Source organism: Dermacentor albipictus, chromosome 6, assembly GCF_038994185.2.
Source record: "Dermacentor albipictus isolate Rhodes 1998 colony chromosome 6, USDA_Dalb.pri_finalv2, whole genome shotgun sequence".
Classification (NCBI taxonomy): domain Eukaryota; kingdom Metazoa; phylum Arthropoda; class Arachnida; order Ixodida; family Ixodidae; genus Dermacentor; species Dermacentor albipictus.
In genome coordinates this window covers 93,344,207-93,371,252 of record NC_091826.1, presented here as the reverse complement: position 1 = coordinate 93,371,252, position 27,046 = coordinate 93,344,207, and the positions used below count along the sequence as shown (strand labels likewise).

General features: G+C 47.1%; 1 protein-coding gene across 1 annotated transcript in view; it reads left to right on the top strand.

Moving 5' to 3' along the window:
- The window catches only part of LOC135907500 (sequestosome-1-like), a 36,631-nt gene extending 18,357 nt beyond the window's left edge, over window positions 1-18,274 (top strand). Inside the window, exons 4-7 of the mRNA XM_065439197.2 lie at window positions 4,244-4,445; window positions 7,165-7,442; window positions 10,626-10,773; window positions 17,399-18,274. Coding sequence (XP_065295269.1) covers window positions 4,244-4,445; window positions 7,165-7,442; window positions 10,626-10,773; window positions 17,399-17,529 — 759 coding nt within the window. The 3' untranslated portion in view covers window positions 17,530-18,274. The remainder of the gene's footprint in view (window positions 1-4,243; window positions 4,446-7,164; window positions 7,443-10,625; window positions 10,774-17,398) is intronic.
- The last annotated feature ends 8,772 nt before the right edge of the window (window positions 18,275-27,046 follow it).

The window sequence follows — 27,046 nt, the reverse complement described above, 5'->3', positions numbered from 1 at the left end:
AGATACATGCTGCACTATGTCCGTTTGTGACGACCCTTGGTCATAGATCGCAGCCCCCTCCGCTGCCTGCTCGTACGTCTGTAGCATTTCCACTGCCTCTGCGAGCGTCAGTTGTGACCCCTTCACGAGCAATTTCTGTCGCAACTCAGTGCTCCGTACTCCGTCAACAACCCTGTCTCGTAGAGCCGCTTCCAAGAATTGCCCGAAGTCGCACGTCTTTGCTAACTGTCGGAGAGCACTGACGTACTCTCGTATCGGCTCGTTCGGCAGTTGCCGACGTAACGTGAATCGACGTCGCTCGACCAGTACGTTAACGGTGCTTGAGAACTGCCGCTCCAATAGGCTCAACGCCTCCGTGTAACTATCCCCTTCACTTGCCTCCGTCCCGTCTTTTCCTGCTGTTTTGCTTGTCTCCGGCCCGGCTTTTGTCGTGTCTGACGTTCGTGCCGGCTCTGGGCCCAATGTGCGAAAAACACGGCGTCCCTCGACACCAAGACATTGCAGCAGAATGGCCTTTTTCCGTAGCGGCGGTTGCGCGTCCATCCCCGTCGCTTCAAGAAAATTTGTGAAATCATCGCGCCACTGCTCCCATGGAATTGTTGCATCTCCAGGAGTCTCCAGGAAAGGCGGTAATGGCGGTAGTCCGTACGCTGCCATTTCGTAGGTGACGCCCCTTGGAACAGCACGGAGCCAGGTAAGGGAAAACAGTTCGTCGCTAGCTCGCTAGCTTCGCCGACTGCGCCAGATTGTTGTGACGCGAAGCGCCAACTGATAAGACAAGACGATGCATTGACGGGGAACCACGGAACTGCCTTTATTCCGATGGCAATCGCTTATATACACTTGATATAATTGACAGCGCCCCCTATACACAACAACTGCGTTATAACCAAAGCATGCTTTTTGGCTATTACCTATGCCAAACGGACCACTCACCTTTGGCTTGATGTTGTGGGCTGTGCAATTGTCGAGAATGTGCACGACCTGTCGCTTCTCTCCCACCATGTCTTCATAGAACTTGCAAAGCCAGCTTGTGAACATGTCTTGCATTACCCATACCTTTTTGTTGGATTTGTATGTCACTGGCAGGCACTCTCGCTTTTTAAAGCAACGCGGCCTTGCTTATTTTCCAATAACAAACAGGCGGCGCTTGTCCCTTCCATCTATGTTAGCGCAGAACAACAAAGTTATGCTTTGTTGAGGCCTTGCGGCCAGAGCAGGCTTCGCCTCTCAGCGCAAGACTGCGGTTGGGTAGAAGGCTATAAAATATGCCAGCTTCGTCAGCATTGTATACATTTCTGTCCATATACGTGGACGGCATGGTTTCCAAATTTAAGCGAAGCCAGACTTCGATGGACTCGTCGTTGACATCACCGCTTTCACCGCACACTACTTTGCAGCGGATGCCACGGTGATCCTTGAATCGCTGGATCCATCCATTAAGTGGGTTGAAGTCGTTGTGGCCTAAAAGAGCACCAAAGGACTTGACTTTTTGTTGGGGGGACATGGGGCCACTCAGTGGGATGCTCTGAGCCCTAACTTCACAGAACCATCTGAAGAGCGCTGCGTCCACATCTTCGTATTTTGATGTACGTATTCTCTTCCGTGACAGGGAAGATGAATCTTGCTGCAGTTGCTGCCGCAGGTCGTCCTTGTTCTTGTGTATGGTTGACACGGTTGTGTCGGAAACGCCGTATTTGGCTCCCACCGACACCTTCTATAGCCCACTTTCTATGGTCCTTATAAGGCATTCCTTTGTCTCCAGCGATAAGGTATGCATGCCTCTTTCTCACACCGCTTGAAGACTCCACCGACACCATGGTGACAAAAGCCCGACAACACACGCGCACAGAGGACAACTACGACGCCACGAGATCACGACGTGCGCACACCAAATGCAGCAAAGAGGCTGAAAAAAAGAAGAGTGTGCTGTTGCTGGTATCGCTTCTACCCCGCACTCCGCGCAGCGCGCACTCTGATTGGACACTGCTATTGGCGGCGACGAGTTGCAGAGTCGCCATCTGTCGGAAGCGCCTCCCTTGCGTAGTATGAGGGATCACACGGCACGCTCCTCATAGGTTTTGCTTACGGCACTCAATAAAAACACCACGTGGCAACCCTCCTGGACATTTATGTAAGTACTCTTAAAACGAGGGAAGCTTTTGACTGTCGATATAATAATCTTGGGTAAACTGAAAGCACAGAATCGTTTAGACGCTATCTATTTACCGAATACTACAGTAAACGCCACTGCACACTGTCGCAGCGATGGAATCTCCTGAACCGGCTTGCATGAAAGGTAGGCAAACTTTGAGAGTAAACCATGTTAAATATATTCTTATATGGGGTTGTCTGTATGACCAAATGGAGCATAACAGAATGAAGCCTCACTGCAGTGATCGCACAGGTCTGCAGCGACTGACTGCGCGTCTGCATGTATGTCCGCACACAATGTTTTGCTTTCACTGTGAGCGCATTTTCACACCGTGCCGCAAGCTTTAGGGCGCAGCATATCAGCATTTGACAGTTCACTAGCAACCACTGTTGTGTGGATGCCATCAGAACTGTTCAAAAATAATTTCGTTATAGAGACTTGGACGCCTACGGCGACTGATGTGCCGTCCCGACGATTCAATCTATTTTGTCTTCCAAGTTCTTGGACATGTCAATATTATTTCTCAAGTTGCGTTGCACTGTATGTTTATCGGTCTTCTCAGCGTGCGATTTCCCTCTGCTTCTTTTTCGTAATCCAGTGCATTAATTCATAACAGAAACATGACCATATATGCCATGCCTTTTCTTTATGTGCGTCTTGCCTCTCCTTTTCCGTTCTAGTGAACTTGCCAGTGTCTAGCATCAAGTTCAAGGACCAAACCGTCATGGTATTAACCGGGCAGCAGGCGCGGGCGAGTGTCTCGGTGCACGTTTTCTGCTACTCGCCGAACATGGCAGTCCCGGCGCCATAGTAGAAATCTTCCTCGCCTCTGTGCTTGCTGCAGACAGCCAATGGCTGTCTGCCGGTTCCAAGTTTCACGAGCCAAGCTTCACGCAGCTCCTTGTCCTGTGGCCACGTGTGAATAAGGCTGACACCAGGCTCTGTTGCGTACGTCGGGCACTGCGGCACTGAGCAGTAGCCTACCATGCTGCACACCTCCAAAGGCAGCCACTACCTATTATAGTGTTTTCAAATGTTGTCAAGCAGACACCCAAGGCGGTCAAACCTAACCACTTCAGTTTTCAGCTCGCTTCGGCGCCTTCGAAGCAGCCGACGCGGCCGCTGTGTTCACGTGATCCCTCATGCCACGTCACGCCGACGGTGGCGTCAGCTCTTCCAGTGGTGGAGCTCGAGGCCAATAGTGACGAAAATACTCGCCCTCCTTCCTCTAAAGTCTCTCGCCCTTCTCCTCCTTTTTGTCTCGCTTTTCGCCGCTGGTCACTACGCACGCGCCCACGCTCCCCCTTCTCTGCATTTGTGTGCCTGGCAACCGTGCGGGCTGTGCTCAATGCCTCCGAGAAAAGGCCGTGCTCTGTGCGCCGATTTCATGGTTGTGCGCTTAAAGGAACCGCGTTATAACTAGTATTCTGCTTCACGCACCTATGCAATAAATGTTTCGCCTATACATTGAGTTCTATGGGAGATATATCGGTGGTCAAAAAACCCACACTATAACCAGTCCGGCCCTAAAAGTGGTTACGTTATAAGTGGTCTGCACTGTATGTTGCAATGGGCTCTTCAATATTAGGCATGCCTGTGAGACAAGCAGAAAGAGCAATCGTTTTAGTCGGCACTATTTCGAAACTTAAATGGAAGGATGCTACTATTTGTCAATCCATTTATAATCGACCACACCAAACAAACAGGACAAGCCAAGCTACAGCTTTCAAGCTTATGTTCACTGTGTAGGGGCAACTGTTTTTTCTTCCTTTATAAATGTCTGGTGCTCAGTCGTAAGGCAGCTTTGAATGGCACATCCTCCTCCCTACCCACTCCCTCGCTGTCTGTGCCGACTAGGGCAATGACGAAGCGAGGAAAATGCCTACAAAGGCAGCTCTTGATAAACTTGGTCATGTAACTGGCAGAGCACATTTGACCTCTGTTTAGGGTGCAGATTGTTACAGGAGGATGCAGATTTGTTCCATTCATTGACTGTATTTTCATGTCGTTGTGTGTGTCTGCAGCAATGCGTGGAATAAAGACACTTCTGGGTGACCTCTGTAGAGTGCAAATTGATGCTTCTTTCAGCGTCCGTTGTGGGCATTCCCTGGCTGGAAACGCCTGTGGCGCCACTGTGGCTACCCCCGAAGGGGGGGAGGAGGCGCCAGGGGCGGCCCTGCCCAAAGTGCCCGTCGCTCGCCACCTCACCACGGGCCAGACCAGAAGCAGCAGTACCAGGAGATCTTGCGTGGCGTCGGATACACCGTGGCCAACTTTCTTGAACCGTTTGGTGAGTCCCTTTATCAATTTCTCTCGTTCCATAGAAGACTGGAATTCCTTACCTGGGTCTGTTCGCTTGTGCTCACCCTGATGAATGAATGGTCCTAGCACATCACCTTCATTGTTGTATCATACTTTTCTCTGTATAATTTTCCTCTGTTAATCCACTCCTGCTATGGCGCTCATTGTGCTGCAGTGTGGACAAATAAATAAGTTGCCACAGTGAAAATCGGGTCACCAGTAAGTGCAGACATGGTGCACTCTTTAATTGGAGAAAGCCCTAGCTCCTGTCTAAATACATGGGAAGGAAGAAATTGTTTTTACTTGACAAGCACTGCAACAAATTTGATAAGATTTGTTACATTCGGGGGTTGGACTCCTGTGCCAATTGTGCCATTTTGATACAAATGCGAATTCCTGCGCCAAGCACAGGAAATTGTCCTAAATTGTGCCACGTGGCGCCAGGACAGCTTGGGTATGTGTGCTGCCGTGAACAGCGAGCGGATTTTTCTCCGAAAAACAGTGCAGCCATTCAGATTTCGCACAGTGGTGCCTCCCACACAGTTTCTCACAATTTTCGCACTGGACCTTTCGGTGCTTCCTGCAAGTAGCCGACATGTGCGTGGCCACTCCTGGCTGTTGTCCCTGCTGTCGCAGCGACCAGTGCACCTGTATTTAGAGTGTAATGGAATACGGTTGAGTGGGTCCAGTGGCGCGGGGCTCCCCAGCTGAGGTGCAAAACAACGAAAGGTAGGGTTATAAAATAGATATTGTGGAGGTGCGCGCTGCAGCGGGTTCTTCGGGCATGCGTCCCTGTTCCTAGGGATGGTGTAGCGTAAAACTATTCCAGTCTGTTCTTATGCCCATATGGGCAAGCCCAGAGCCATTCTGACCTATCATGAAGGGCCACTGGAGGACTTGGAATAAAAGCAGATTGGAATAGTTTTGCATTATACCAGAAAGTTAAGCAGTAGGTCTTTGGAATCTCCTTGGTCTATTGTGTATATATGGCTTTCAATAAACAAGAGTTGTTCATAATAACTCCGTATGGTGTATTGGCAAAGCGCATCTCTGGGCCCCTTATCCACACTGTCGAGACAGTAAAGAGAAATGTACAGTTGACTCCTGTTAATACAAAGTTCACGGGGATTAAAGTTCTAAAGATAATCCAACTAACCCGCACCAAGATGTTACTAGTGCCAAAGAATAATGAGGAAGTTCTGGTCTCATTTGCAAATTCACCCCGGTCCCTTCGTGTGTGCAGCATACCTGTCAGTTCCAGCAACAAGTTCCTGTATTTTCATTTAATGCCTTAGTATTCTTGGGGTTCCTCATGCACTTTCCATAGGTTGTGTACCTACCTATCCATAGTGGGATACAACTTTAGAAGGCAGTGGCATTTGCCCCTCAAAGGCAGATGCACACGAGCCTCCACCAATGGGCGCACACTCTAGACTGATGTCATGAGCTGGATGGCCGGTGGCCTCGAGGACAGAGAACATGGCAGCTTGCGCTTCGAACTGGGCTATTTCATGTCATTGGCACTATTTATTTAGTCGTGCAGGCAATCGGCTGCCGCATTTGTCATCTGGAAGGAGCCTCTCCTGCCTTCTTAGGTTCTACCCAACTGTATTTATCTGTTTCTTTGTTTCTATCTATCTATCCACCTACATGGCTCACTATGTAGTTTGTGGTTGAATGGGCAGTGCCTCAGGCTGCTGTGCTGAGGTAGCAGAGTTTGAAGCCAACCATCGGACCAGCTTGGGTTGCTTAGTGTGTGGCTGTGTGTACAATACGTGCAGCTCGTCAACAAACCTTTCATGCCTACATGGGTCACTGTAAGGTGCAGTACAGGGTAGGTACCGCTGTTCGGAGAAACTCTTTGACACTGACTTGGAGCACTGGGTATAGGCCACTTGGTCTGTGTTGCCTCTCCAGTGAACCTCTTTGATGCTGAACTTGGGTCACTGAAATGATCCCTTATATTACGATGCCGAGCGGAATCGAACCCACGTCATGAGGGTTCCTCGAGCACAGCAACCCGATGCATTAGCTGGCTGTGCCACAAATGTACTGGGTACCTGCTGCTTCTTAAGGAATTCCTTTCGCGCTAACCTTTTGGAGAGCTGCACCATGAATGCACTGGGTATGTGCCACTCTTCAGTGAACCTCTTGCCAACTTGAGTCGCTGAGAATGTGTCACTGAATGTGTGGCAATTGAGGGAACAATTCTCGGCGTTCACAGGCACCGGTCAGCCACACCTTTGTCTTGGAGGGCACTTGCGGACTTCTCGGCAGTGCTACTAGATGGCGCAGTGTGTCTGAAAGAACTGCTAGAGAGGAGGCAGGTTACCATGTGACGCACATCTCGGAGTTTATGCGCATCGGTGCGCCTACAGGGAAGCGCGAAAAGGGCGTCCCACTGCTGTGCAATACTTGACTCGTTTCGACGGTGGCCATATGTTGTGTCGCTATAGTGATTCAGTGCTAATGCACTGCTGTCGACAGTGATTACGAGGTGTGTTCTGTCGCAATTTTTGAACATTGAAATGTCACACAAATTTATTAACTTCTTTTGTTATTGCCTTTTGTGGTTTTCCATAATGTGTCCTCACAGTGCCTGCTCTTGTGCGTTATGAAGTGCAAGTTGTATTGCTGGTAGGCCCTGAACTTGTATTTGCTCCTCATATAATGGGCGAGTCACCTGACTAGTGCCGGAACTGCTGCAGGGATCACAGTCGATGTACTGAACGACATGGCCAGCAACACTTCTCCACAAGAGCAGCCAAAGAGGGACAGTGCCACAGAACCCATGGACAGCTCGGCGGGGCCTAGTGCTGGAATGTCGAGTGTTGCAGAGCCGCCAAAGCCTGTTCAAGTGGAAGCCGCAGCAGCCGGCAACAGCAGTGCAACGTCTGCTGTGCTGGGAGGGCCAATCAAGGCATCCGAGACGAACAGCGAGGGAGCTGTGACCCAGGAGACACCCCGGGCCTCTGAGCCTGCAGTGGTGAGTAGTCCCCAGCGAAACCATGCTGTAGGAGCTGGCTCTGTGGAAAAGGCTGCTGATTTGTCTCAAGAATTGCTCACTTGGTGAAAAATAAAATTACCATTTTAGCAATTTTTTTTTTGCTAGATTTAGCAATATTGCTGTGTGTTTACTGACCAATTTTTCTATTTAGAAATTGGCCTTTTTCTTTAGTGACATGACAAAGCAATTAGCAACATATTAGTGACTTTAAGAAAGTTGCTTCGAAAATGGCTTTCTTAAAGGCACTTCATTGTTCAATGGCTGCAAGTGTAGTATAACTTGTTGCTGGGCGAGTTGGTTGGGATCTAATGAATACATTATTGTGCCAAAAAAGGAAAATAAAGACTTCGGAGGGAGAGTACGGAACGACAGATTGAGCGCTGAACTTAGCTGATTTTATTCTTGCAGGAGGGCAGGGAGAATGAACAAACGTGCATGCGTGCATCAGTGTTGCCTACAGCGATTACAGTGACGTTTTTAACAGTTGCAACTCGTTTTCAAACAGAAAAACAGACGTATCACTAATACAACTCGTGCCTCTCTCTTTTATGTCATATGCCTCCAAAAATTCTCTTGCTAACTTATCACCACTCCTGCCAAGTATCTTTATCTCGCGCAGTAGTGTCTGGTATCTGCCTTCCAGGCAAACCGTGCAATGCGCAGGCAAATGCGCATTACCTTTGCTGATTACAGACAATTCATGCTCCCGGGCCCGGTGCCATTGCCATTGGCGGAAATCATACGTGAATGACAGCGATGCCAGAATGCATTGTCTCTATTGGTGCCTTTAATGAGTGCATTCTTGCGTTTACCGCTGTCACGTGCCTTCATAACTGTGGAGTCACCATCCACGATTGCCTCGATGGCAACCGCAGTTTCATTTGCAGCGGTTGTAGCAAACAGTAGTTCAGTTTTAACTCGGTGTGCATGTCGACTGCGTGCCTTTAAAGCTGCGTAGTTGCCATCCATAATCGCGTTAATAGCGACAGTGGTTTTGTTCGCGGTTGTTGCAGCGAATGGTAGTTTTTACTTGATGCATGCGTTGGCCATGTGCCTTCAGAACTGCAGCAGCCGCAGTTTTGTCCACAGTGGCCATGGCAAACAGTAGTTTCATTTTGACACAGCGGAAAGCTGCCGAGGACGATCGGCACTGGCTATATCGTGGCGGACGGACAATCTGTTGGCAACCAGTTCATTGGTGAAAATATAATTGGGAGGAGCTTGGCAGTAGGGAAAAGCGTGTCAGATGAAGATGCCTGGCGCGGCCACACTAATCAGTCACGAGATGACGAGAACTGCAGCTTCTGCACTGCTTTTGTGCAAAATAGAAACAGGATTTGCCAATCCATTCAGTAAACAAAAGCGTGTTGGTGTAGTAAGCATTTGTTTATTGTTTTCTTGATATCCTCGAGAATCCGGCCATTTTTTCTTTTTTTTTTGGTCCCGTGAAATCCGAATTAACGAAGTTTTACTGCATTTCCAGCAGCTTGCAGATTTTGCAAAAGTGCACTGTTTAAAGATTGAATATACTGGTGGCAAGCTTCCCGCAATGGTGTGCACGCAGCGTCCTGCCGGCCACACATGTGGACCACATAAGCGGGCCACCGCTGTTGGCTCGATGCCGATCAAGTGGTAAAGGTGTAATCTGTGCCACTAGGCCTAACCAGCCTGGTGTCACTGCACGAGGGCACGTAATCGTATGGCTATTTTCATATTTCTGGCATAACCATTATGATGCGGAAAAAGTGTTTACGCAAGTCGTAGCACACTGAAATTTGCACGGACAGCAACTGAATTGGGTGCTTTAAAGCACAATTATTACTTTTCTATCAAAATTTATGTCCTCAATTTGGTAATTAAAAAGTTACTTATTCTTATCTAATTACACGGCAGCGATTATGGGCAAATGGGATAAATTTAAGTTCAAGGCACGATACGGTAGGACTATTTCAGACTACCTATTTGTCTGAAATACACCATGCAAGTTTGTCAAGCAGACAACATACGCCGGGTGTGCAGAAGCAGAGCCGCATTAAAGCGCGCTGTAGGGTCTAGGCGACACTATGGAAGCGGTCACGCATCAAATCAACACTCCTGTGCCTGCTGCAGTAGCTTTGCGGCTATGGAATTTGCATGTGGCCACGGGCTTGATCTCGACCGTGGTAGCCACATTTCGAAGGGGGTGAAATAGAAGACGCACGTGCACTTAGGTTTTGGGACATGTTACAGAACATCACGGTGTCCAAATTATTCCGTAGTCTGCCACTACGGCGTGCCTCATAATCTGATTGTGGTTTTGGCACGTACAGCCCCGTAATCCAATTCAAGTTTAATACTCCTGCCATGATGCGATGTGCCATGTGAGGCAATGAATATGCTCAAACCTCTTGGAGGTTATGAAGTACAGTGCACAACAATGCTTCAAGCAAGTGCCTCCCCATGTGTGTTATGTGTCCTGTGCAGACAAACAGCAGTGGCGCATGCAAGGTAACGTTTAAACTCAACTCGCCACTCTCGTGTTGGACTAAACATTGGAGAAACTGAACGTTTGCCGTCAACATTACCGCTAATTATCATCAATCAAAGCAGACAGCACAGAAAGCTTCGCTTACATCGATTCCTACAGTGTGTGGGATCCACGTAATTTTTCTCTTGATGTCAGCTAGAATACCGGCTAAACCCATTACTATTCTCTGCACATACTGGTTACAAAGAATCCCACAAGTAGAAACATCGCAATTAGCAGCTGTTCAAAACGTGCTACCAACATAAATGAGATGTTATATTGAGAACAAGCCAGAAAGCATAGAAAGAGGAAAGTGTTGATATGATTGCCTCGCCTGATGCCTGAAAGCGGACAACCAGTGACTCACTTCCGCCTGCATGAAAAAGCTCCTTGGCATCGTCCAAGCGAATAAACAAAAAATTGCCCGTTGGCATAATGTTCGTCCATTTGCAAGATAAATTCTGTCAGATCATCAAAGGTGGCATGTAAAAGACGATAATTTCGTTACGATTTAGAATTAGCACGTGCGGAACCCTGTGACATCCTCCAAAATCTTTTCAAAATAGTTTGGCAGGGCCTTGCATTTTTAAAATTTTTTTTCACGAAACTTTGTAAAACACTTACACTGAGCCAGGTATGTTCCTGCTGTGTTGCAGGAAGTTGAAGTGCCGCCTGGCTGGACTTTGTTGAACGCGCTGCGGGACCCTCTTGTGGGTGATGACAACGGCCTACCCCGTCCCATGAGCCCAGAAGTGGTACCAGCTGCGCCGATTCTGCCAGCTGCTCAGGCTGGAGACAACCCTGGTGAGACTCTGCCCAAAGCCAAGTGATTTCTTTCATAGATGGCGCAATCATTGATTTTCCAAGGGAACCCATTGACCCATGAACAAGTGTTTTCGAGCCAACATTTCAGTTTTTGCATCTTTGGTCTCGTGCTTTGATTAGTTGAAGCAGTGGCTGGGCCAGTTAATTCATGAGAAAAAAATGTGAATGCACTGTTTCTCGGCTAGTGACCTGAAGTAGCGGTCTAACACAGGCTTGAAGTACTCGCGATAGCTCTTCATGATGTCATGATATTTGCGTAGTGTATGACTGGTTTATAGTTTCATCAATAAATAAGGACTACATTGCTTTTCTAAAAGATATGGAGACTCAACCCAGTGTATTTTGAGATGTTTCTGGGAAAAAGGCCCAAATTTGCAAAAACATTTTTTTGGTCCATTACATCATACTAATGGACCAGTGTTGCGGTTAGGTGCAAAATTCAACAATGAAAACTTTGCTCTTCCCTTTCCCCATAAATGACTAATAGATAATTTTTAGGGGTGTGCGAATATTAAAAAAAATTCGAATATTATCGAATAGTATATTTTCAATGATCGCGTTCGATTCGAAAATTAGATATCCAATAGAATATGCGAAACAAATCAAATATATTGCTGGCTGTGCAGGAGCAAACATGGTTCTTAGCGTTTATTTCTATCTAATCTAAGAAAAGGTGTATGATATTGTGCTGAATTTTGTGATAATTTCATGCTGCTGGCGAAATTTCGCCTGTAAAACAAGCTTAGCCCCTACACAGCCAAGCTTCGCAGGAAAGCCAGCCTCTCAATAGCAGGAGGCAAGGGTTTGTAAACAGCAAGGATGCACTCTTTTGCTGGTTACACCCGGAGTCCTGAGCTTGTTGCTTGACAGCAAATGTGACAAGTGATGGCTGGTACAGGGTAAAATGGCTCCGAGTTTTGGGGAAAATGATGTGGTATGATAAGGCACAAATTGGCAAGAACGAACAACTAGCGGAAATTACTCAATTTTCCAAAGCTTTTTTACTAATCGCAATGTAATTGCAATGTTCCAGCATGTTAGAATAAACCAATTTGCTGATAAATGCATGTGCATGTCATTATTCGATATTTGATTCGTATTAGAAAATTTTGATAGTCGCACGCCTCTAATAATTCCACCAAATAAGTATAAAATCAGTTCTTGAAAAAACATTTCACCAGATTAAACTAACTTAGCTTTGCTTTTTAGTGTCCTTTCAGCAAAAGCCTTGGCAGAGTGAAATTAGTACAACGAAGAAAGAAAGCACCGTTGGTGTGGCTACACTTTTCTCATGACCAGTTAAACCAAAGCATGTGGCTAGAGGTCTGTTGTTGTGGAGAGAAAAGTAACAACATGCACCTAGGGCCTGGAAACTGATGATATTGGCAGTGTTGATTACACCGCCTGGTCAGTTGTTTCCTGTGAAGCCATTTGGATCCACGGTAGGATGTTTCCACCAATGCTGGTCAAAGTGTTTGTTTGGGCTATTCACTTCCATTGACAATCGTCGTCAGTGGTCCCTGCATAATTTCTTCCTCCAAATTTGGAATTTGGCAAGCGACATCGTCATTTGGCCACTGATGCACTGCTGATGCTGTTGTGAGCATGCTAGACGGTGCTGTTCACCCTATGGAATTTTCTCTAGTACAGTCAAACCACGGTAAAACGAACACAGATGTAAATCGGTAAATAAAAGAAATAGTCTCACGACTTTTAGAGCGTAATGGGTATACAGTAGAATCTCGATGATACGAATTCCTCGGGAGCACGCGAAATATTCGTATCATCCCGAATTCGTATGAGCCAAAACAAGCCAATCTCGACATGATAATGAACACAAACTTTATTGGCCACAGCTACTTCCGGCCGAAAAAGTCAGTTATGCACGCTTGCACTTTTTTGCCCTCGAGGTCGTTGACGAGACACGCCTGAAAGGCATAAAATCGTGCAGCGGTTTCGTCGCTCACGTTGCCGGCACTTACGGTGCGGCGCAGAACATCGAGCGCGTTAAGGCTTTCTGACGTCGACGGCAGCTGATCGCACTCGTCGGCGTCTTCACCATCACTCTCTGTCTCGACTTCATTCACTTCGTCGACCAACTCTTCAATGGATCTTAACCCGCAGGTCGCGACGTTGTCGTCCGCTGTGACGAAGTCGTGTGCGGAAGCTTCAGTTTGTAGACTCCCCCAGCCTTCAATAAAGTCCTCATCGGGCTCTTCATTTTCTCCCGTCGGAGCCGCGTCGCGTCCCGTTTTAAACCCACATTTGCGAAAACAGTTCGCGATAGTGTCCGAGGTCACATTATCCCAGGACATGGCCAAAAAATGCAACGCATCGAGCAGGCTGATCCGCAAATTCTCGTCTTTGCGATCAATCTTTGCCAGGAGACACCTTACTAAAAGTCCTTTGAAATGATGTTTCACATTCCGAATTATTCCAGCGTCCAATGGCTGCAAATGGCTGGTAGTGTTGGCAGGCAGGAACCTTACGGTGACGTTGTTGAAGGTCGTTTCCTTTGGGTGCGCCGAACACTGATCCAAGAAAAGCAAGATCTTTCGGTTTTTTGCAGCCATTTTTCGATCCAGGATCGTGAGGAACTCGCGGAAAATTTCCGCTGTCATCCATGCTTTCTTGTTACCTTTATAAAAGCAAGGTAAACGTCCTGCCGATCGAAAGCACCTCAGCTGTTTGGACTTGCCTATGACGGTAAGCTGAATTTTCTCTGAGCCGTCGGCATTCACGCAAAAAAGGACGGTGATTCTTTCCTTACTTTTTTGGCCGCCCTGGCAAGCCTGGCCCTTCACACACAAGCTCCTCTCTGGTTGTAAATTGAAAAAGAGGCCCGCCTCGTCAGCATTAAATATGTCGCGCGGTGCATAGTCCGAAATCAGCGCCAGCAGTGTGTTCAGCCAGTCGCTGACAGCTGACTGGTCGACTTTTTTTTCTTCACCGCAAACGACTCTGTAGGCAAGTCCATGCCTCTCTTTAAAACGATGCAGCCATCCCCCGGAAGCTTGGAAATTTTCGATTCCCAGGGAAAGCGCAATGTTGTCCACCTTCTCGCGTAGCACCTTGCCGTCCACGTTGACGCCGGCCGCTGTCACTTCGCCAAACCATGTCAGTGTCTTCCAGCTTCACGTGTGTAGCCGTCTTCGCCTCTTTGACGTTCACGCCGAAGTGCTGGGCATTCTTCATCGCAACGTCTCGCTGCCCAACAATGGTGCACAGCGTCGACGGTGCTATGCCTAGCTCCTTCGCCAACTCGACACGTTTCTTCTTCGGGTTGTCGTCGACCTTCTTCAGTATTTCAATTTTCTCCTTAAACGAAAGGGCCTTCCGTTTTCGCGACATGTCGAACAGCCAACGCTTCGGTCTTTCCGCGCGCACTAAACTTCCGCCCGTCAGGTTCAGGTAGTCCACGTTGCAGCGCTGTAATAGTTATCGAAACGCACAGGGCAGCAGCAGCAGCGAACACTGAACAAACGCATGCAGCAGCAGCGCGCAGCTTCCTGTGATGGCGATGGCGATTCGGCTTTTCCTTTCAGATCGGGTCACCCTGCGCGAAAGCGCGGCGTAGCGAAAAAAAAAAAAAAAGCTAGCGTACGCCGATGGCTGCCAGGAAATGGGTGACGCAGAGTTGTCAGGCACGTGACTCGCCCTGGCTAGGCAGGTTTCGTGCCGAGCCATGTGCCGAGCGCACTTTACGCTACGGCGGCGGCATGGGTGGCGGCGGCGACGTGGAGGTGAAGGGAGGCGTGTGGAGAGGAGGGCCTGTGGCCGCTGGCGCTCGGCCGGCAGAGGGTGAAGGGAAGCGGGCTTGAAAAGACGTGGAGGTGTAGTGAGACCGGTGTGGAGAGGAGGGTCAGTGGCCGCTCAGCTAGCAGAGATTGGAGGTCAAGGGAAGCGGGCGTGGAAAGGGCCAGCTACCGCGCATTAGCCGTGGTGGCTACTCTCCCCCTCCGAGACCAGCCGCGTCGCCCCGCTCGCGTGCGCCGGTCATTGGCGCGTTCGTATCATCCGCGAAGGCTTGAGAAACTGTTCGTATGATCCTAAATCATAGCGTATTCTATATAACGTAGACCATCCAAAACACTTTTGAAATTCGTATCATCGCGAAATTCGGATCACCCGTAATCGTATCATCGAGATTCTACTGTATGTTAATAATGAATGTAGGATGTGATGAAGCTATTTTTGTGTTGGATGCGACTTTATTATAATAAGGTTCATCTGTACATAGTCACCGGCCGTTAATTCTGACAGCTTCGTGGCACCGCCACTGGCCCCATGGACTTTAATATATCAATCGCACTTCCCGTTTTGAAATGGTACAAAATGACGCAGCACATATTATATTATCTAACTACCATTGCACTCTGCGATGCAAGAGGCACTGCAAGAGGCCCATAGACGGCTTCTAAAAAAGCTTGCATCCCTTTTCGCCTCTAGGCATTCAAGCAGAAAGGCGGCAGCCCTTGTAGAGCTCGGGGTACTTAAATTTTAATTGAAGAAACATGACCAAACAAAACTATGTGCACGCTAGCTCAGAGTTATAAAGAAGGGAGGAAGAGAAGTGCCTACACGCACTGTGAACAAAAAGTATGGACTGTCGTTTTATGACTGCTGTCTGAACCATATGTGGTCACCATCGGGGCAAAAAAAAGAGGCAACAAGAAAACAGCATGTGGGGACAAATTGGCTCCAAAGAATGGAACTTGAAAAGGACAGATGGAAACAAGTGGCAATTCTGAGGCACCAACGGACATGGCTGATTCGAGCGATGCAGATCTGTTTTTTTTATGGAAGTACGCGTCACTTGCGACAATGAATACCTTCGGCTTCAGTACATAGTTTCTTCCCAAAGAACCCTCCTCTTTGTCGTGAAAATCCTTCATTTTAGCATCCCAAACAAGTGGACACTGCACAAATTGAGTGATGAACAGCTCATTGAAAACCGTGCGAGACATTGCGAACTGCCAGCGGACGTCGTCTGCTACAAAATGTCTGCTAGAACCGTCTGCTTGAGCAGGCGAGTTCCCCGCACCGCCCGCGCTTCGGCCACGCCCCTGCCACGTGATCTTAACGTCACTGCTCAAGGCACTCTGCCACTCGTTGCTGCTCTCGCTGCTCACAAATTTTCCCAAATATTGCAATTGTGATCGCAGCAGCGCATACCGCTCGAAAAACTGGTATTGGGAAAGGAGGCCTGCTCATGCGACGGGCACTGCGCCGTTTCTAGCCCAAAATCGATTGCATGTGAAACAGGCTTTAGCTTGTGCCTTGAGCCTTTCCACAAGCTTGTTCAGATCGGACATATGGGCATCTTGTTTTTTTTTATTTGAACAATAACTTCATCGTACCATTCTGATAACACCTGCATTGAATTTTCAGTGCAATCGACAGTATGTTTGATGCTGTCAGTGGTGTCTATTTTTGATTTCATTGTCATCAGCAAACCTAGATTTAGATTAATATAATGTCTGCAATTTCATCCGCTAAGTTGAACTCTGTTTGCTCAGATTAATTTGAGGCATCAGAATTGCTTTGAGCCTTCGTAGCTCAGCAATATGGCATCTCCACATTTTTTTTTTTTTTGGCGGCATCTGACTTCTTGTTGTGCATAAATTCATTTACCCCTACGCAAGTGCCCAACTGTTGACTAAAATTGCACTCGCAGCAAGTGATATGCATCCCTACATCGGGACATGGGGAAGGCTATCATGGCAAGCAGTGCACGTGCATTGCTTGTCCTTAACCCTTTTCTGAGAAACCTGCATGAATTTACACTTAGAAACGTTTAAATTTAGACATGTGCCATAAAGTGCATCAATTCTCAATTTTTTGCAAGTCATCCTGAAGTTTAGGCTGATCACTGCTGGAAGCAATTCTTCGATAAAGGACGCAGTCATCTGCAACAAGTCGTATAGCAGAGGAGAGATTATTTGGAAGATCATTTATAAATATTGTTGCAGGAAGAAAGCAGGCCCACGAGCGTAAAATAACTTGTATTTACAAATGATGGAGATGGCGTTCAGGCAACCGCCAGACTTCGTCTTTCTCTAGTCCAATTCAACGTCTTCCTTCACTATATCAAAAACAAGAGGACCTAGAACCGACCCTTGGGGAACGCCTGAACTGTTACATCAACACTTCTGTCTGCAGACCCTTACGCATATGTTGAGCAACGGGAAGTCTCGCGAAAATGATCGCATTATCACTGTCCCTCATGGACGCCAATGTGTCCGGTCAGTGGAAGTGATTGTATCCGTGAAAGCAATCGACTTAAAATGCAGCACCGTAGGGCAAATCGTTGCCCTACGGTGCAGCACCGTAGGGCAAATCGTTGTCCGGAATGCTGTTGTTCGTAGACAACTGACATGTCCTATGCTCAGTTAGGCGAAATCTGGCAAATGTGTGCCAGAAAGTTATTGTCGACTCATGCAGCACACTTCATGGTGTCAGCCTACTTTGGTGAGCCTTGCTTGACTGCATTGCTAACGGAATTTCGCCAATAAAATTTTGGCTCTGCGAAAGTATTTTTCTGCTTTCCTCCCCAATTTCGTTATTGCGGAATTTAACCGTAATGGTATCCATTCCTCCGCAGTGGACATTGCCTTGGGCCAGATGCTGGCCATGGGATTCAACAACGAGGGTGGCTGGCTGCGTCAGCTGCTCGAAGTCAAGCAAGGAGACGTTGGAGCAGTCCTCGAGTGGCTCAACCCTCGCCCCAAATGAAGCATTCTCCGCTTCACTAAAATTCCAGGGAATCAATGAGTGGTTGGAGTGTGATGTCCGAGCATATTTTATTACAATTATGATCATTATTGGTGCAGAGCAGCAGTTATGCCCAAGTTCTTACACTATTCATGTGTGCGTTTTTTGTTCAACAAAGTAGCTTATGTCACCCCCTTATGATAACCTTGAGCACATGTACCAGCGTTGGCTTCATGTAGCATCAGAGGACCAGACCCTTACTTAATTTCCTTGGACAACTTATTTACATAGGCAGCAGTAATTTGCAACAACGGGACCAAGTATTAAGTGTTGGTTGCAACTATTTTTTGCAGAGCATCTTTTACATTCCTAAAAACACGGAAGCTTATAAGACATGATGAATAACTGCACAGCGCAGAAGGATTCCGTTCGCAATGTGCCTCACAAGACAGGCTGTCCGCACCAGCCAATACGTTGAAAAAAAAACGCATATAGAGCTGTGCTCAAATTTCGCATTGGGGAGTATCGTAATCATAAGTTAATTTGTTTGCCTGTCCTCGTTCTTTGGCGCTGTACAGCTGTTTCGTTTTTTATAACTTCGCTGTGATTCTCTTAAGTCCTAGTGAAACTTTGGCCAGTACTTTCCCAAGCGTTTATCATCAAGGTTGCTGCAGCAGTGCTTGCAGCATAGTATGTCATTATGTAGGGACTGCTCTGAACTGCACATGTAATGATTAAGTGCAAATAAAAGTGTTTTCCATTCAAATGGCGGGCATGCATGTGATATTCAGAAAACCTATTTACTCAAAGCTCTTGCTCGGCGCGATGTGAGGGACACGACCATGCCTAGACAGACCTCACACTTCAATATAGCTCCGCAACACGTCGGAAACTGCAATTTCCTTATTTGGCACATTCAATGTCTGAATGTGGAGGTGCATTTGCCTCGCATTTGAAACAGTTGAAGTGCAGCGATTACATCAGTCAACACCTGGCGACAACTTTGTGTGGCCGCACGGCCAAGGCTATGTGGGTGGAGCCTACACACATGTGTTACTACACCAAGTAGTCCGACTGTTTCACTTGGGGTATTGGTTTCGATTTCACCAGCACATTCCACAAAAGCATGTTGTTCATAACATTGCCATGTTAGCATGAGGTTAATATGTGTTTGTGTGATTTGTAACAGTGGTGTAATTTGTGAGTATCATAAAATTTAAGGATTCGGCTATGACCTTGTCTGCAAAAGGTGCTATGTATGTCACCTTTTTTCACTAATGCCTTCGATTATGCATTTTGCAGGTGCGTGTGTATGTGTACGTGCATACGTGTGTGTGTTTGTTATAAAGGAGAGAACAGAGACAACACCCGTTCACTGGGCCAGCTGTTGTATTCTCTGCCTTGTTGTCTTCCCTTTCCCTGCGCCCACAGTTCGAGCAACCGAAGCCAAGTTCACTTCTTCACACTCGGCCATGCTGCAAATTTCCGGCGCGCTTGAAATCGCGCAACTTAATATCGATGCAACTTGTCTAGGGAGTGTGGTCGTTGTTGGTGAGCCATCCAGTAATCAGCTTCTCTGGCGGGCAGCACCAACTGTTGTGTGCTGGTCGTATGCCTCCCCGACAAATATCCTGTCGCAGATGTGCATGTATGGTAGGGGATTCTGTACAATAAACAGCTGCCCTGCTCACCTGTCACGGGAGTCTTTTCAGTGTTGCTGATGACTGACCAAGTCTCACAGATGTGCTCAAATACACTGAGCTCTACGAAATACCGGCTGCTGCTGATTCGTCCTTATGTGAAGGTGGAACAAGGGTTGTCCGTTTGGAAACCGATGGTTGCTTGCATGCCTCTTGCTGTCTCTTGTGATGGTTTCTTGGACATCTTGAGGCCTCTTGCACATTTTTTGCAGAGGGCCCGGTCTTCGATGATGATGGCCTCAGCCGTGTTGGTCTCCCTGGCTCCCCTTCAGCGAGACTGCGCTAGGCGAGGCATGAATGTCTCCTATTCGACCAATGACTGCTGTAAATTCCAGAGATGTGGGTTCAGCGGGACCCAAAGTATCTCTTTCTTAGTATCTGTGGGCATATCGGTGTGGTCCAGGAGTGTTAGTGCTCCATCATCGAAGTTCGACAACCGTTTGCCTGGAGTTCAGCTGTCCAAAGTTGAGGGTGGGATACTAGGTAATGTGCGGTCAGAAGCAGCAACCTCAAAAAATGTTGACAGGCCCACAATATCCATGGGTAAAGCCAGCTCGGGCTCGCGATCTCGAACATCGTTTCCGGCGGTCGTCATTCTGGGTTGAACAAAGCTTTCAGAAATCCTGAGCCTGGAGGCCGCCTGGAGGGAAGTCACAGTGGAGTGGTGCTCCGTCGGGCATTTTCAACAAGCCTGAATGGAGCCGACGATGCCGGTTTGTGATGCGCGCCGCCCGAAAGCAGCTATCAGAGCTGCACTCCATTCAGGCCAGGACTGCTGCTTGACACCTTTGTAGCTGTCCCATGCCTTGGCCAGTGAAACGCCGTTATTTCTACGAAAGCCGGCTGCTGAAAGTTGCAGCGCCTCATCTCCGCCAGGCCGCCTGTCCAGATGCCTGAGGAACCAAGGCCGATGTCCACGGACAGTGTGGTCATTGTGATAGTCATGGCTGCCAGTAAAAAAGCATCCACGGCATACCTTTGTGGCTTGGAGGTCAATGTAGTGCTTGAGATGACATTCTTGCCAAGGGAAGCATGGACGGCGTTCCCAAGCAGGGCGGCACAACCGCTTACGGATGTGAAGGCATTCGTCATAACCTCAGGCTGTTGTCGCAGCTTGGTGATGGTTTGGACGAGATCATCGGTAAAGTCCTAGCCTAGAGCCGCCGAGGAGGCTTGGACGCCATCCCCGCAGGGTGTAGGGGGTGCTTTCGACGGTGGTAGGGTGGCTGGCTCCATAACCAAGGAAGCATGTACGGCATTAGTGGGCAGGAGAGACCCTGGCACGCCAAAGAACTGTGAGGACACATTGAAGGCAGGAACCCCTAAAGAGGAAGGTTTAGCTCGGGCCCAACTCCGACGTGGCCTATTGAAATGCATGTAAGATGCAAAAACTTTTTCTGAGGTAACCTCTGGACCGATTTTAATGAAATTTATTGCATTTGAGAGAAAGTTAAATTGTAGTGACTGTTGGAAGCATAATTAGATTTAGGTCCTGACATTTTTTGCAAGAATTTTCAAAAATTCTGAAGTTAAAAAAAAAATAGAAGCACGAAGTTTACAAATTCATAGCTCTGCATCAAGAAAAGGTATCTTGGTTCTGTAAACGTCGTCCAATAGATCATCGAAAGTGGACAAATTCTGTCATGTTATATTTTACGCTAGTTCGTTACATCGTTTACAAGGGTTCTGCAAAAGCTGTATTTCCATATTTATTTTACTTATTTGATACTGTCAACCCCGTTCTTGGGGTCATTAGAGGTTGCAATATTACTAAATTTTTTTTTGAACTTCATGTGTAACATATCAATTTTGTCTGCTTTAGATGTGCTATTAGATGCAATTCACATAATTTTTTGTTGCTGAGTTAGTGTTCTAAACTTCATAGTTTTGTTCTATGAAAATTTTAATTTTTGGCAATTTTTAATAATTTCATGACCTAAATAAAAAATTCGAGACCAACAGTCGCTAGAATATAAGTTTTTCTTTTAAATGCAACAAACCTCGTCAAATTTGCAGTGGTTGCCGAGAAAAACGAATTCTCCTTTTACATATGTATTTAGACGGGAGCACCCGAGCTTAAGCTTCCTCCTAAGGCAGGTTCGTTGTAGACTGTGCCATTATAAAGGAGAGAACAGAGACAACACCTGTTCACTGGGCCATCTGTTCTGTTGTGTTCCCTTTCCCCGTGCCTGCAATTCAAGCGCCCGAAGACAAGTTCACTTCATCTTCACTATATATGTATTGTAAGGAAGATAATGAACATGAGCGCAGAGGCTCGAGCTAAGGGACTGTGCTCGGTGCATCCTAGAACCGGCGGTTGGTACAAACTTCAATAAATCTCCTTTATAATGTAATGGTTTGATATATCGATAATTTGAAATATAAAATATGCATGTTAAAAGCTTCTGTAACAACTCCACACATCTCAAGGCAGTTTCCCGGTGTCATGACTAACGGGAACTTGCCGATCTGTGCTTCCAAGGCGCATAAAAAAACAAAAACACAGTGCGATGACAAGAGCACTTTATTTTGGAAGAAAAAATCTGTGACCTTTGCTTGCTTTTTCTTCTGCACTATAAAGTTCATTAAGCTTCCTCAAGCTTGTTGACAGTATCCAAATGAGAAAGGCCAGCGCCACAACAGCGGCAGATGACACTGAAAGCTGATGCAAGTTCAGTTGCAGTGCATGGTGGTTGGTCCTCTTCCTCGGAACCTTCGCTGTTGCTCGAGTCTGCGTCCTCGTTACCCACGATGTCGGGCACAATCTCCGCATCAGCGCGATCCGCTACAGCTTCCACACGGTTGCCAGCTCTGACAAAATCGCATGCTGTAACGCCACCTGGGATGGCACCTGGGAATGCCGAGAGCTCACGAGCTCGCTTTGTTCTTGAGGATCGTACTCGGGGTGTTGCAAGGAATTCTGAATGCCGAGGTGACCAAGGACTTTTTCTCGCCAGCTTCCATTAGTTGAACGACGTCTGCCTTTGTTGAAAAATCCAAATTTTTGTGTTTTTTCGCGGCCATGGCTTCGGAACGCGTGCCAAAAGTGGAAAGAAAAACGCACTGCATTGCACAAGTCTCAAGCCTTCGCGTTGCCCTCATGAATAAAAGGAACAGCGAATCAAAAGACTCGCTGCTCCGCGTCTCTGCACTACCACACGCCCAAGCTGCACTGTCCTCGTTCATCTTGCTGCGCCAGTGGTGTCAGCCAACCAAAACAGGAAAGGGGCGCCTACAGTCACCGTGGTTTCTCCCTCCCGCTTCCTTTTTACACCCAATCACACTCCAAGTGCTCCTCGTCACATGCCTTTTACTCACACACCCCTTTCTCGGAGTGCGGCGCAGCGCGCGTGAGATTACGGGAACATTGCGAGAGCTTCGTGAAGAAGTGCACTTGCCGGGGCGCAGCTCGGCACGGAGTTCAATAAATCGATATGCCGGTGCACGGGAGTTCTATATATGCGAACAATAGCGCTACACTTTTGCATGGGATTCCCATGGGGATTTTTCAGCTGTTTGATATAGGCAATAATTTGATATATCCGGGATCGACTGTGTATGTATGTATGTATGTATCCACACACACACACTGTTGCAATGCAGCGCAATGACATGCCATGCGATGTTTTACTGCAGAGAACTGTAGTAAACCCCTCTACTAAACTAGACTTTATTTCCAAAGGATTTCGGCACATTTCACTGTTAGCAAAATACAAAAGTGCCAATAATATTCAGGCACATGTTAAAGGGACCCTGAAACGATTCTGACAATTTTTTAGAAACGTACAGAGTCATTAGAGTAGGTCCTTCTGCTCATTATTTGACGCATCTAAGTGCTACGCGTAAAATATGTAATTTATTATAAGGTTTTAAAAATGTACATCGCTGCCGATCGCAGCACATCGCTCGGCTGAATTTTAAGCCCCCCCCCTACCTATTTGCCGTCATTTGCCCCAATGATGTTAGTAGGGCGAACTATCCGATTAGCTGCTCAGGGTACGTCATCAATAATTTTTCCAACTTTATGGTGAACAAATGTTCGTAATAGTTGGAACGTTAGTTGCCTGAAAACCTTAGCACAGCGTCTACATGTAAAAACCATCTGATGTGTTGATGACTTCCTTCTCTTGTTTCACACTTTGCCTGATGAAGCCAGCAACTGGGTAAACCAGATGTTCAACAGGCTTCCCACTAGTTTTCCCAGCGTCTCCTTTACCAGCTCATAGATCAGTTTTCTTGACCTTGCGCTGCACTTCAACCATGGCCAAACCTGCTAAACCTATAGCATGCGATCAGAAAAGTGCTATACATCGCGTTGCTCCAAACTCGTGACATGTGCTACAAGGCCTTGAGGAACACCCTCATTAATTTCCGCCCTCATCATACTGTATGAAGCTTCGCATGACTAGTGCGACAATTAACATCTGCTGGTTTTTCAGTGCTATTCCTGTCGAGCTTCCTGAAAGCTATCCCGACTCTTTCAAAAGCAAACGAGTGCTGCCGGACAAGAAGTGCATAAAGCAAGGGCAGCTATAACCACATATGTCGCACGAAATGAAGAAGGCCACAGAGTGTACAGGCAGTTAACATCATATCCAACAAGCTTTGTTCTTCCTCTACAAGTGAGTAAACAACTTACCCCGAAGACGTGGCCTGTGACAACCTATATGCCAGGTGCTGTGTCCCCTGCAAAGCTGAAGATGTCTACGAGATCCTGACACCCCGCAGCGGCTTCTACACTGGGCAAACAGGCTACTATCAAAACGATTGCCTTTACTAATTTGCTAATAACGTGAAAATGGGCAGAAATTTGGCTATTCATTGGCCCCAACTACAGGTGCAAGCCACTCTTCCACCAGATGTGTGTTGTTCACAGGAACTGCAAATAAAAACAATGATGTTTGAAAGTAGTAGAGTTGAAGTATATTCTATACAAGCAGTGCTACCTGCAGTGCTGCTACCTTATGGCCACAATTCATGGCTGCACCATCATGCAAAGGTACTATTCTTGAATTATTAACTTCTATTTATTATATTTATGGCGGCCATATATTGCAAGTACAGTTAACCGCAAAAGTTTACGGGACGTAGGATCTGCCAAGAAGCTAAATTCTCGCGAAGCGTGGTCACACAGCCTCGAATTAAATGTTCCAGCATGTAGTAGCCTTCGCAACCTACACAGAGATTCATTAAATACGAAGTGTCTTACCTTAACAGTGTAGGAATTTACATTTAAAGGGGAAACCGCATCCCATAAACTTTTGCTGTTGACTGTACATATCATCCACATTGTGTGCATATGGTTAAATGATGTCAACTATGATAGCCATTCCTAATCTGAAATGCAACAGCGCAAATATAGGCAGCAGATTGTAATTCAAGAAGACAACTCGTGCACAGGATAAGTGACAGAGTTCCTTTTATTGAAAAAATAATTCTCACGTGTTATGCCACCACGTGTTATCCCTAACATGGATCCCGGCCCATGCGGGCCCTGTCCACCCACACCTCCCCAATCTCAACGAGGTCACCCACTCCATTGCGCGAGGCCTAGTCAACCGCGCCGGAGTCACTGGAGATGAGTTGGACACCAGGGACAGTCTGACAACTTATAACGATCTCGTTAAGGCCTTTTACCTGAGTCGACGAATCTTCCCCCCGCCTCACCCAAAGTTCAGCCGGGCGCAGGCTACCACCCTGCGTCTACTACAAACAAACACGTACCCTTCACCCGCCCGCCTCCACCTTATATTTCCGGACGTCTACACTACCCCCAACTGCCGGTGCTGTGGAATTCACCCGGCTACGCTTCCGCATATGCTATGGGAGTGCCCAGCACAGTACGCACAGACTAACACCACGACTCTCTCGTCGAGGTTGCATGAGGCTCTGCGGAGCTCCGCCCTCGACGACCAAACCTGGGCGACCCAGCACACCCGCGAGGCGGCGGCGAGGCAAGCCCTCGACGTCCCTTCGTGGGAGGCGTAGGCCCGGCCATCATAAAGTGCTGGTTCTACAATAAAAGTTTATTCCTCCTCCCTCCTCCTTATGCCACCAACAGTGGGTAGCAATCTTTCAAACTGGTAGCAAGCTTTCAAGCTTGGGTGACAGAGGCATAACTTAGCAAACTGCTACAATCGCACTCAAATATAAAATGGCCTTGGACACAAAAAAACCAACATCATATTGTACAGAACGAAAGGGCACGGCTCCATCCAACAACACTATGGCACCACATACTCGACATGGTGCAAAAAATGTTAACTCGCCCTACCCATAAAAACAAAAGCAAAAAACACTAAAAACGCACCTTAAAATGCAATGTGCAGAGTCTGAAACAAAAAAAAAATAACCCAAGAAAGGTTTTGCAAAGTCTCTCACTGATTAAAATTGTCAAACTGTCTCGTCACTTAACCTGCACAGCTGCAAAGGAAGGAAAGAAAGCCCAGTAGCAGCGCCATAGAAAATGTCGCCAAATTAATACACTTTCCTTACCAAGGATACCTCTGGTTTAGTTGTCTGATTTTGCACAATAATTGTGTATAAGCTCTTCTTGTTTAGAATGGTTTAGCATATAGGGAAAAAATGACCATAAGAGCACCATATGTATGCATAGTCCACGCACAGAAAGCCACTGCTTTCTTACTTCTGTTTTTTTTGTGACTACTATTCACGAGTATTTAAGTGCCTTAATAGCACTGCTAACATCCTACTGCAAAACACACAAAATTGGGCAAGTTGTGGTGTAATGAAAATTAGTTTCACTCGTAATGCGAAACAATGATGCAGTAGCTGGTGAAATATGTGGAGGAAGCTTGCTTCATGCGGTGTTTGTTGAAGTGATCACTTGCCAATGCAAGTCAGTAATCTCCTTTAGAATGTCAAATAAGTATAAGTCGTATTTATTTGTGGGAGTTGTGCCTCCCAGTGTTGAAGTGGAAAGACTCGACTTTTTTTCCTCCTCTTTCATATCCGGACTTGGCCACTGGTCTCCACCAAAAGAACCCTTTAGCTTCTTACTGCTGAATTCCTTTTGGTTTTCTCAATCTATATTTGGGCAACCCATTGCTCGGTTTCATGCTGTGCTTGAGGAAAACAAGGACCCAACAGCCCCATCCAGTAAATTTGAGAAGCCAATCACTTGAAGATGATTAATGAAGCAGATGCACCCAATCACTGTCAATACGTGCAAGAAGAAAATACACTTCACAAGTGGGAAGGTGAACTTGAAGGCGTGGACGCCAGTTCTATATACAGTACGCTGACATTGAGCATCATCATCATCATCATCATCATCATCATCATCATCATCATCATCATCAGCCTGGTTACGCCTACTGCAGGGCAGAGGCCTCTCCCATACATCTCCAACAACCCCGGTCATGTACTAATTGTGGCCATGCCGTCCCTGCAAACTTCTTAATCTCATCCGCCCACCTAACTTTCTACCGCCCCCTGCTACGCTTCCCTTCCCTTGGGATCCAGTCCGTAACCCTTAATGACCATCGGTTATCCTCCCTCCTCATTACATGCCCTGCCCATGCCCATTTATTTTTCTTGATTTCAACTAAGATGTCATCAACTCGCGTTTGTTCCCTCACCCAATCTGCTCTTTTCTTATCCCTTAACGTTACACCTATCATTCTTCTTTCCATAGCTCGTTGCGTCGTCCTCAATTTGAGTAGAACCCTTTTCGTAAGCCTCCAGGTTTCTGCCCCGTAGGTGAGTACTGGTAAGACGCAGCTATTATACACTTTCCTCTTGAGGGATAATGGCAACCTGCTGTTCATGATCTGAGAATGCCTGCCAAACGCACCCCAGCCCATTCTTATTCGTCT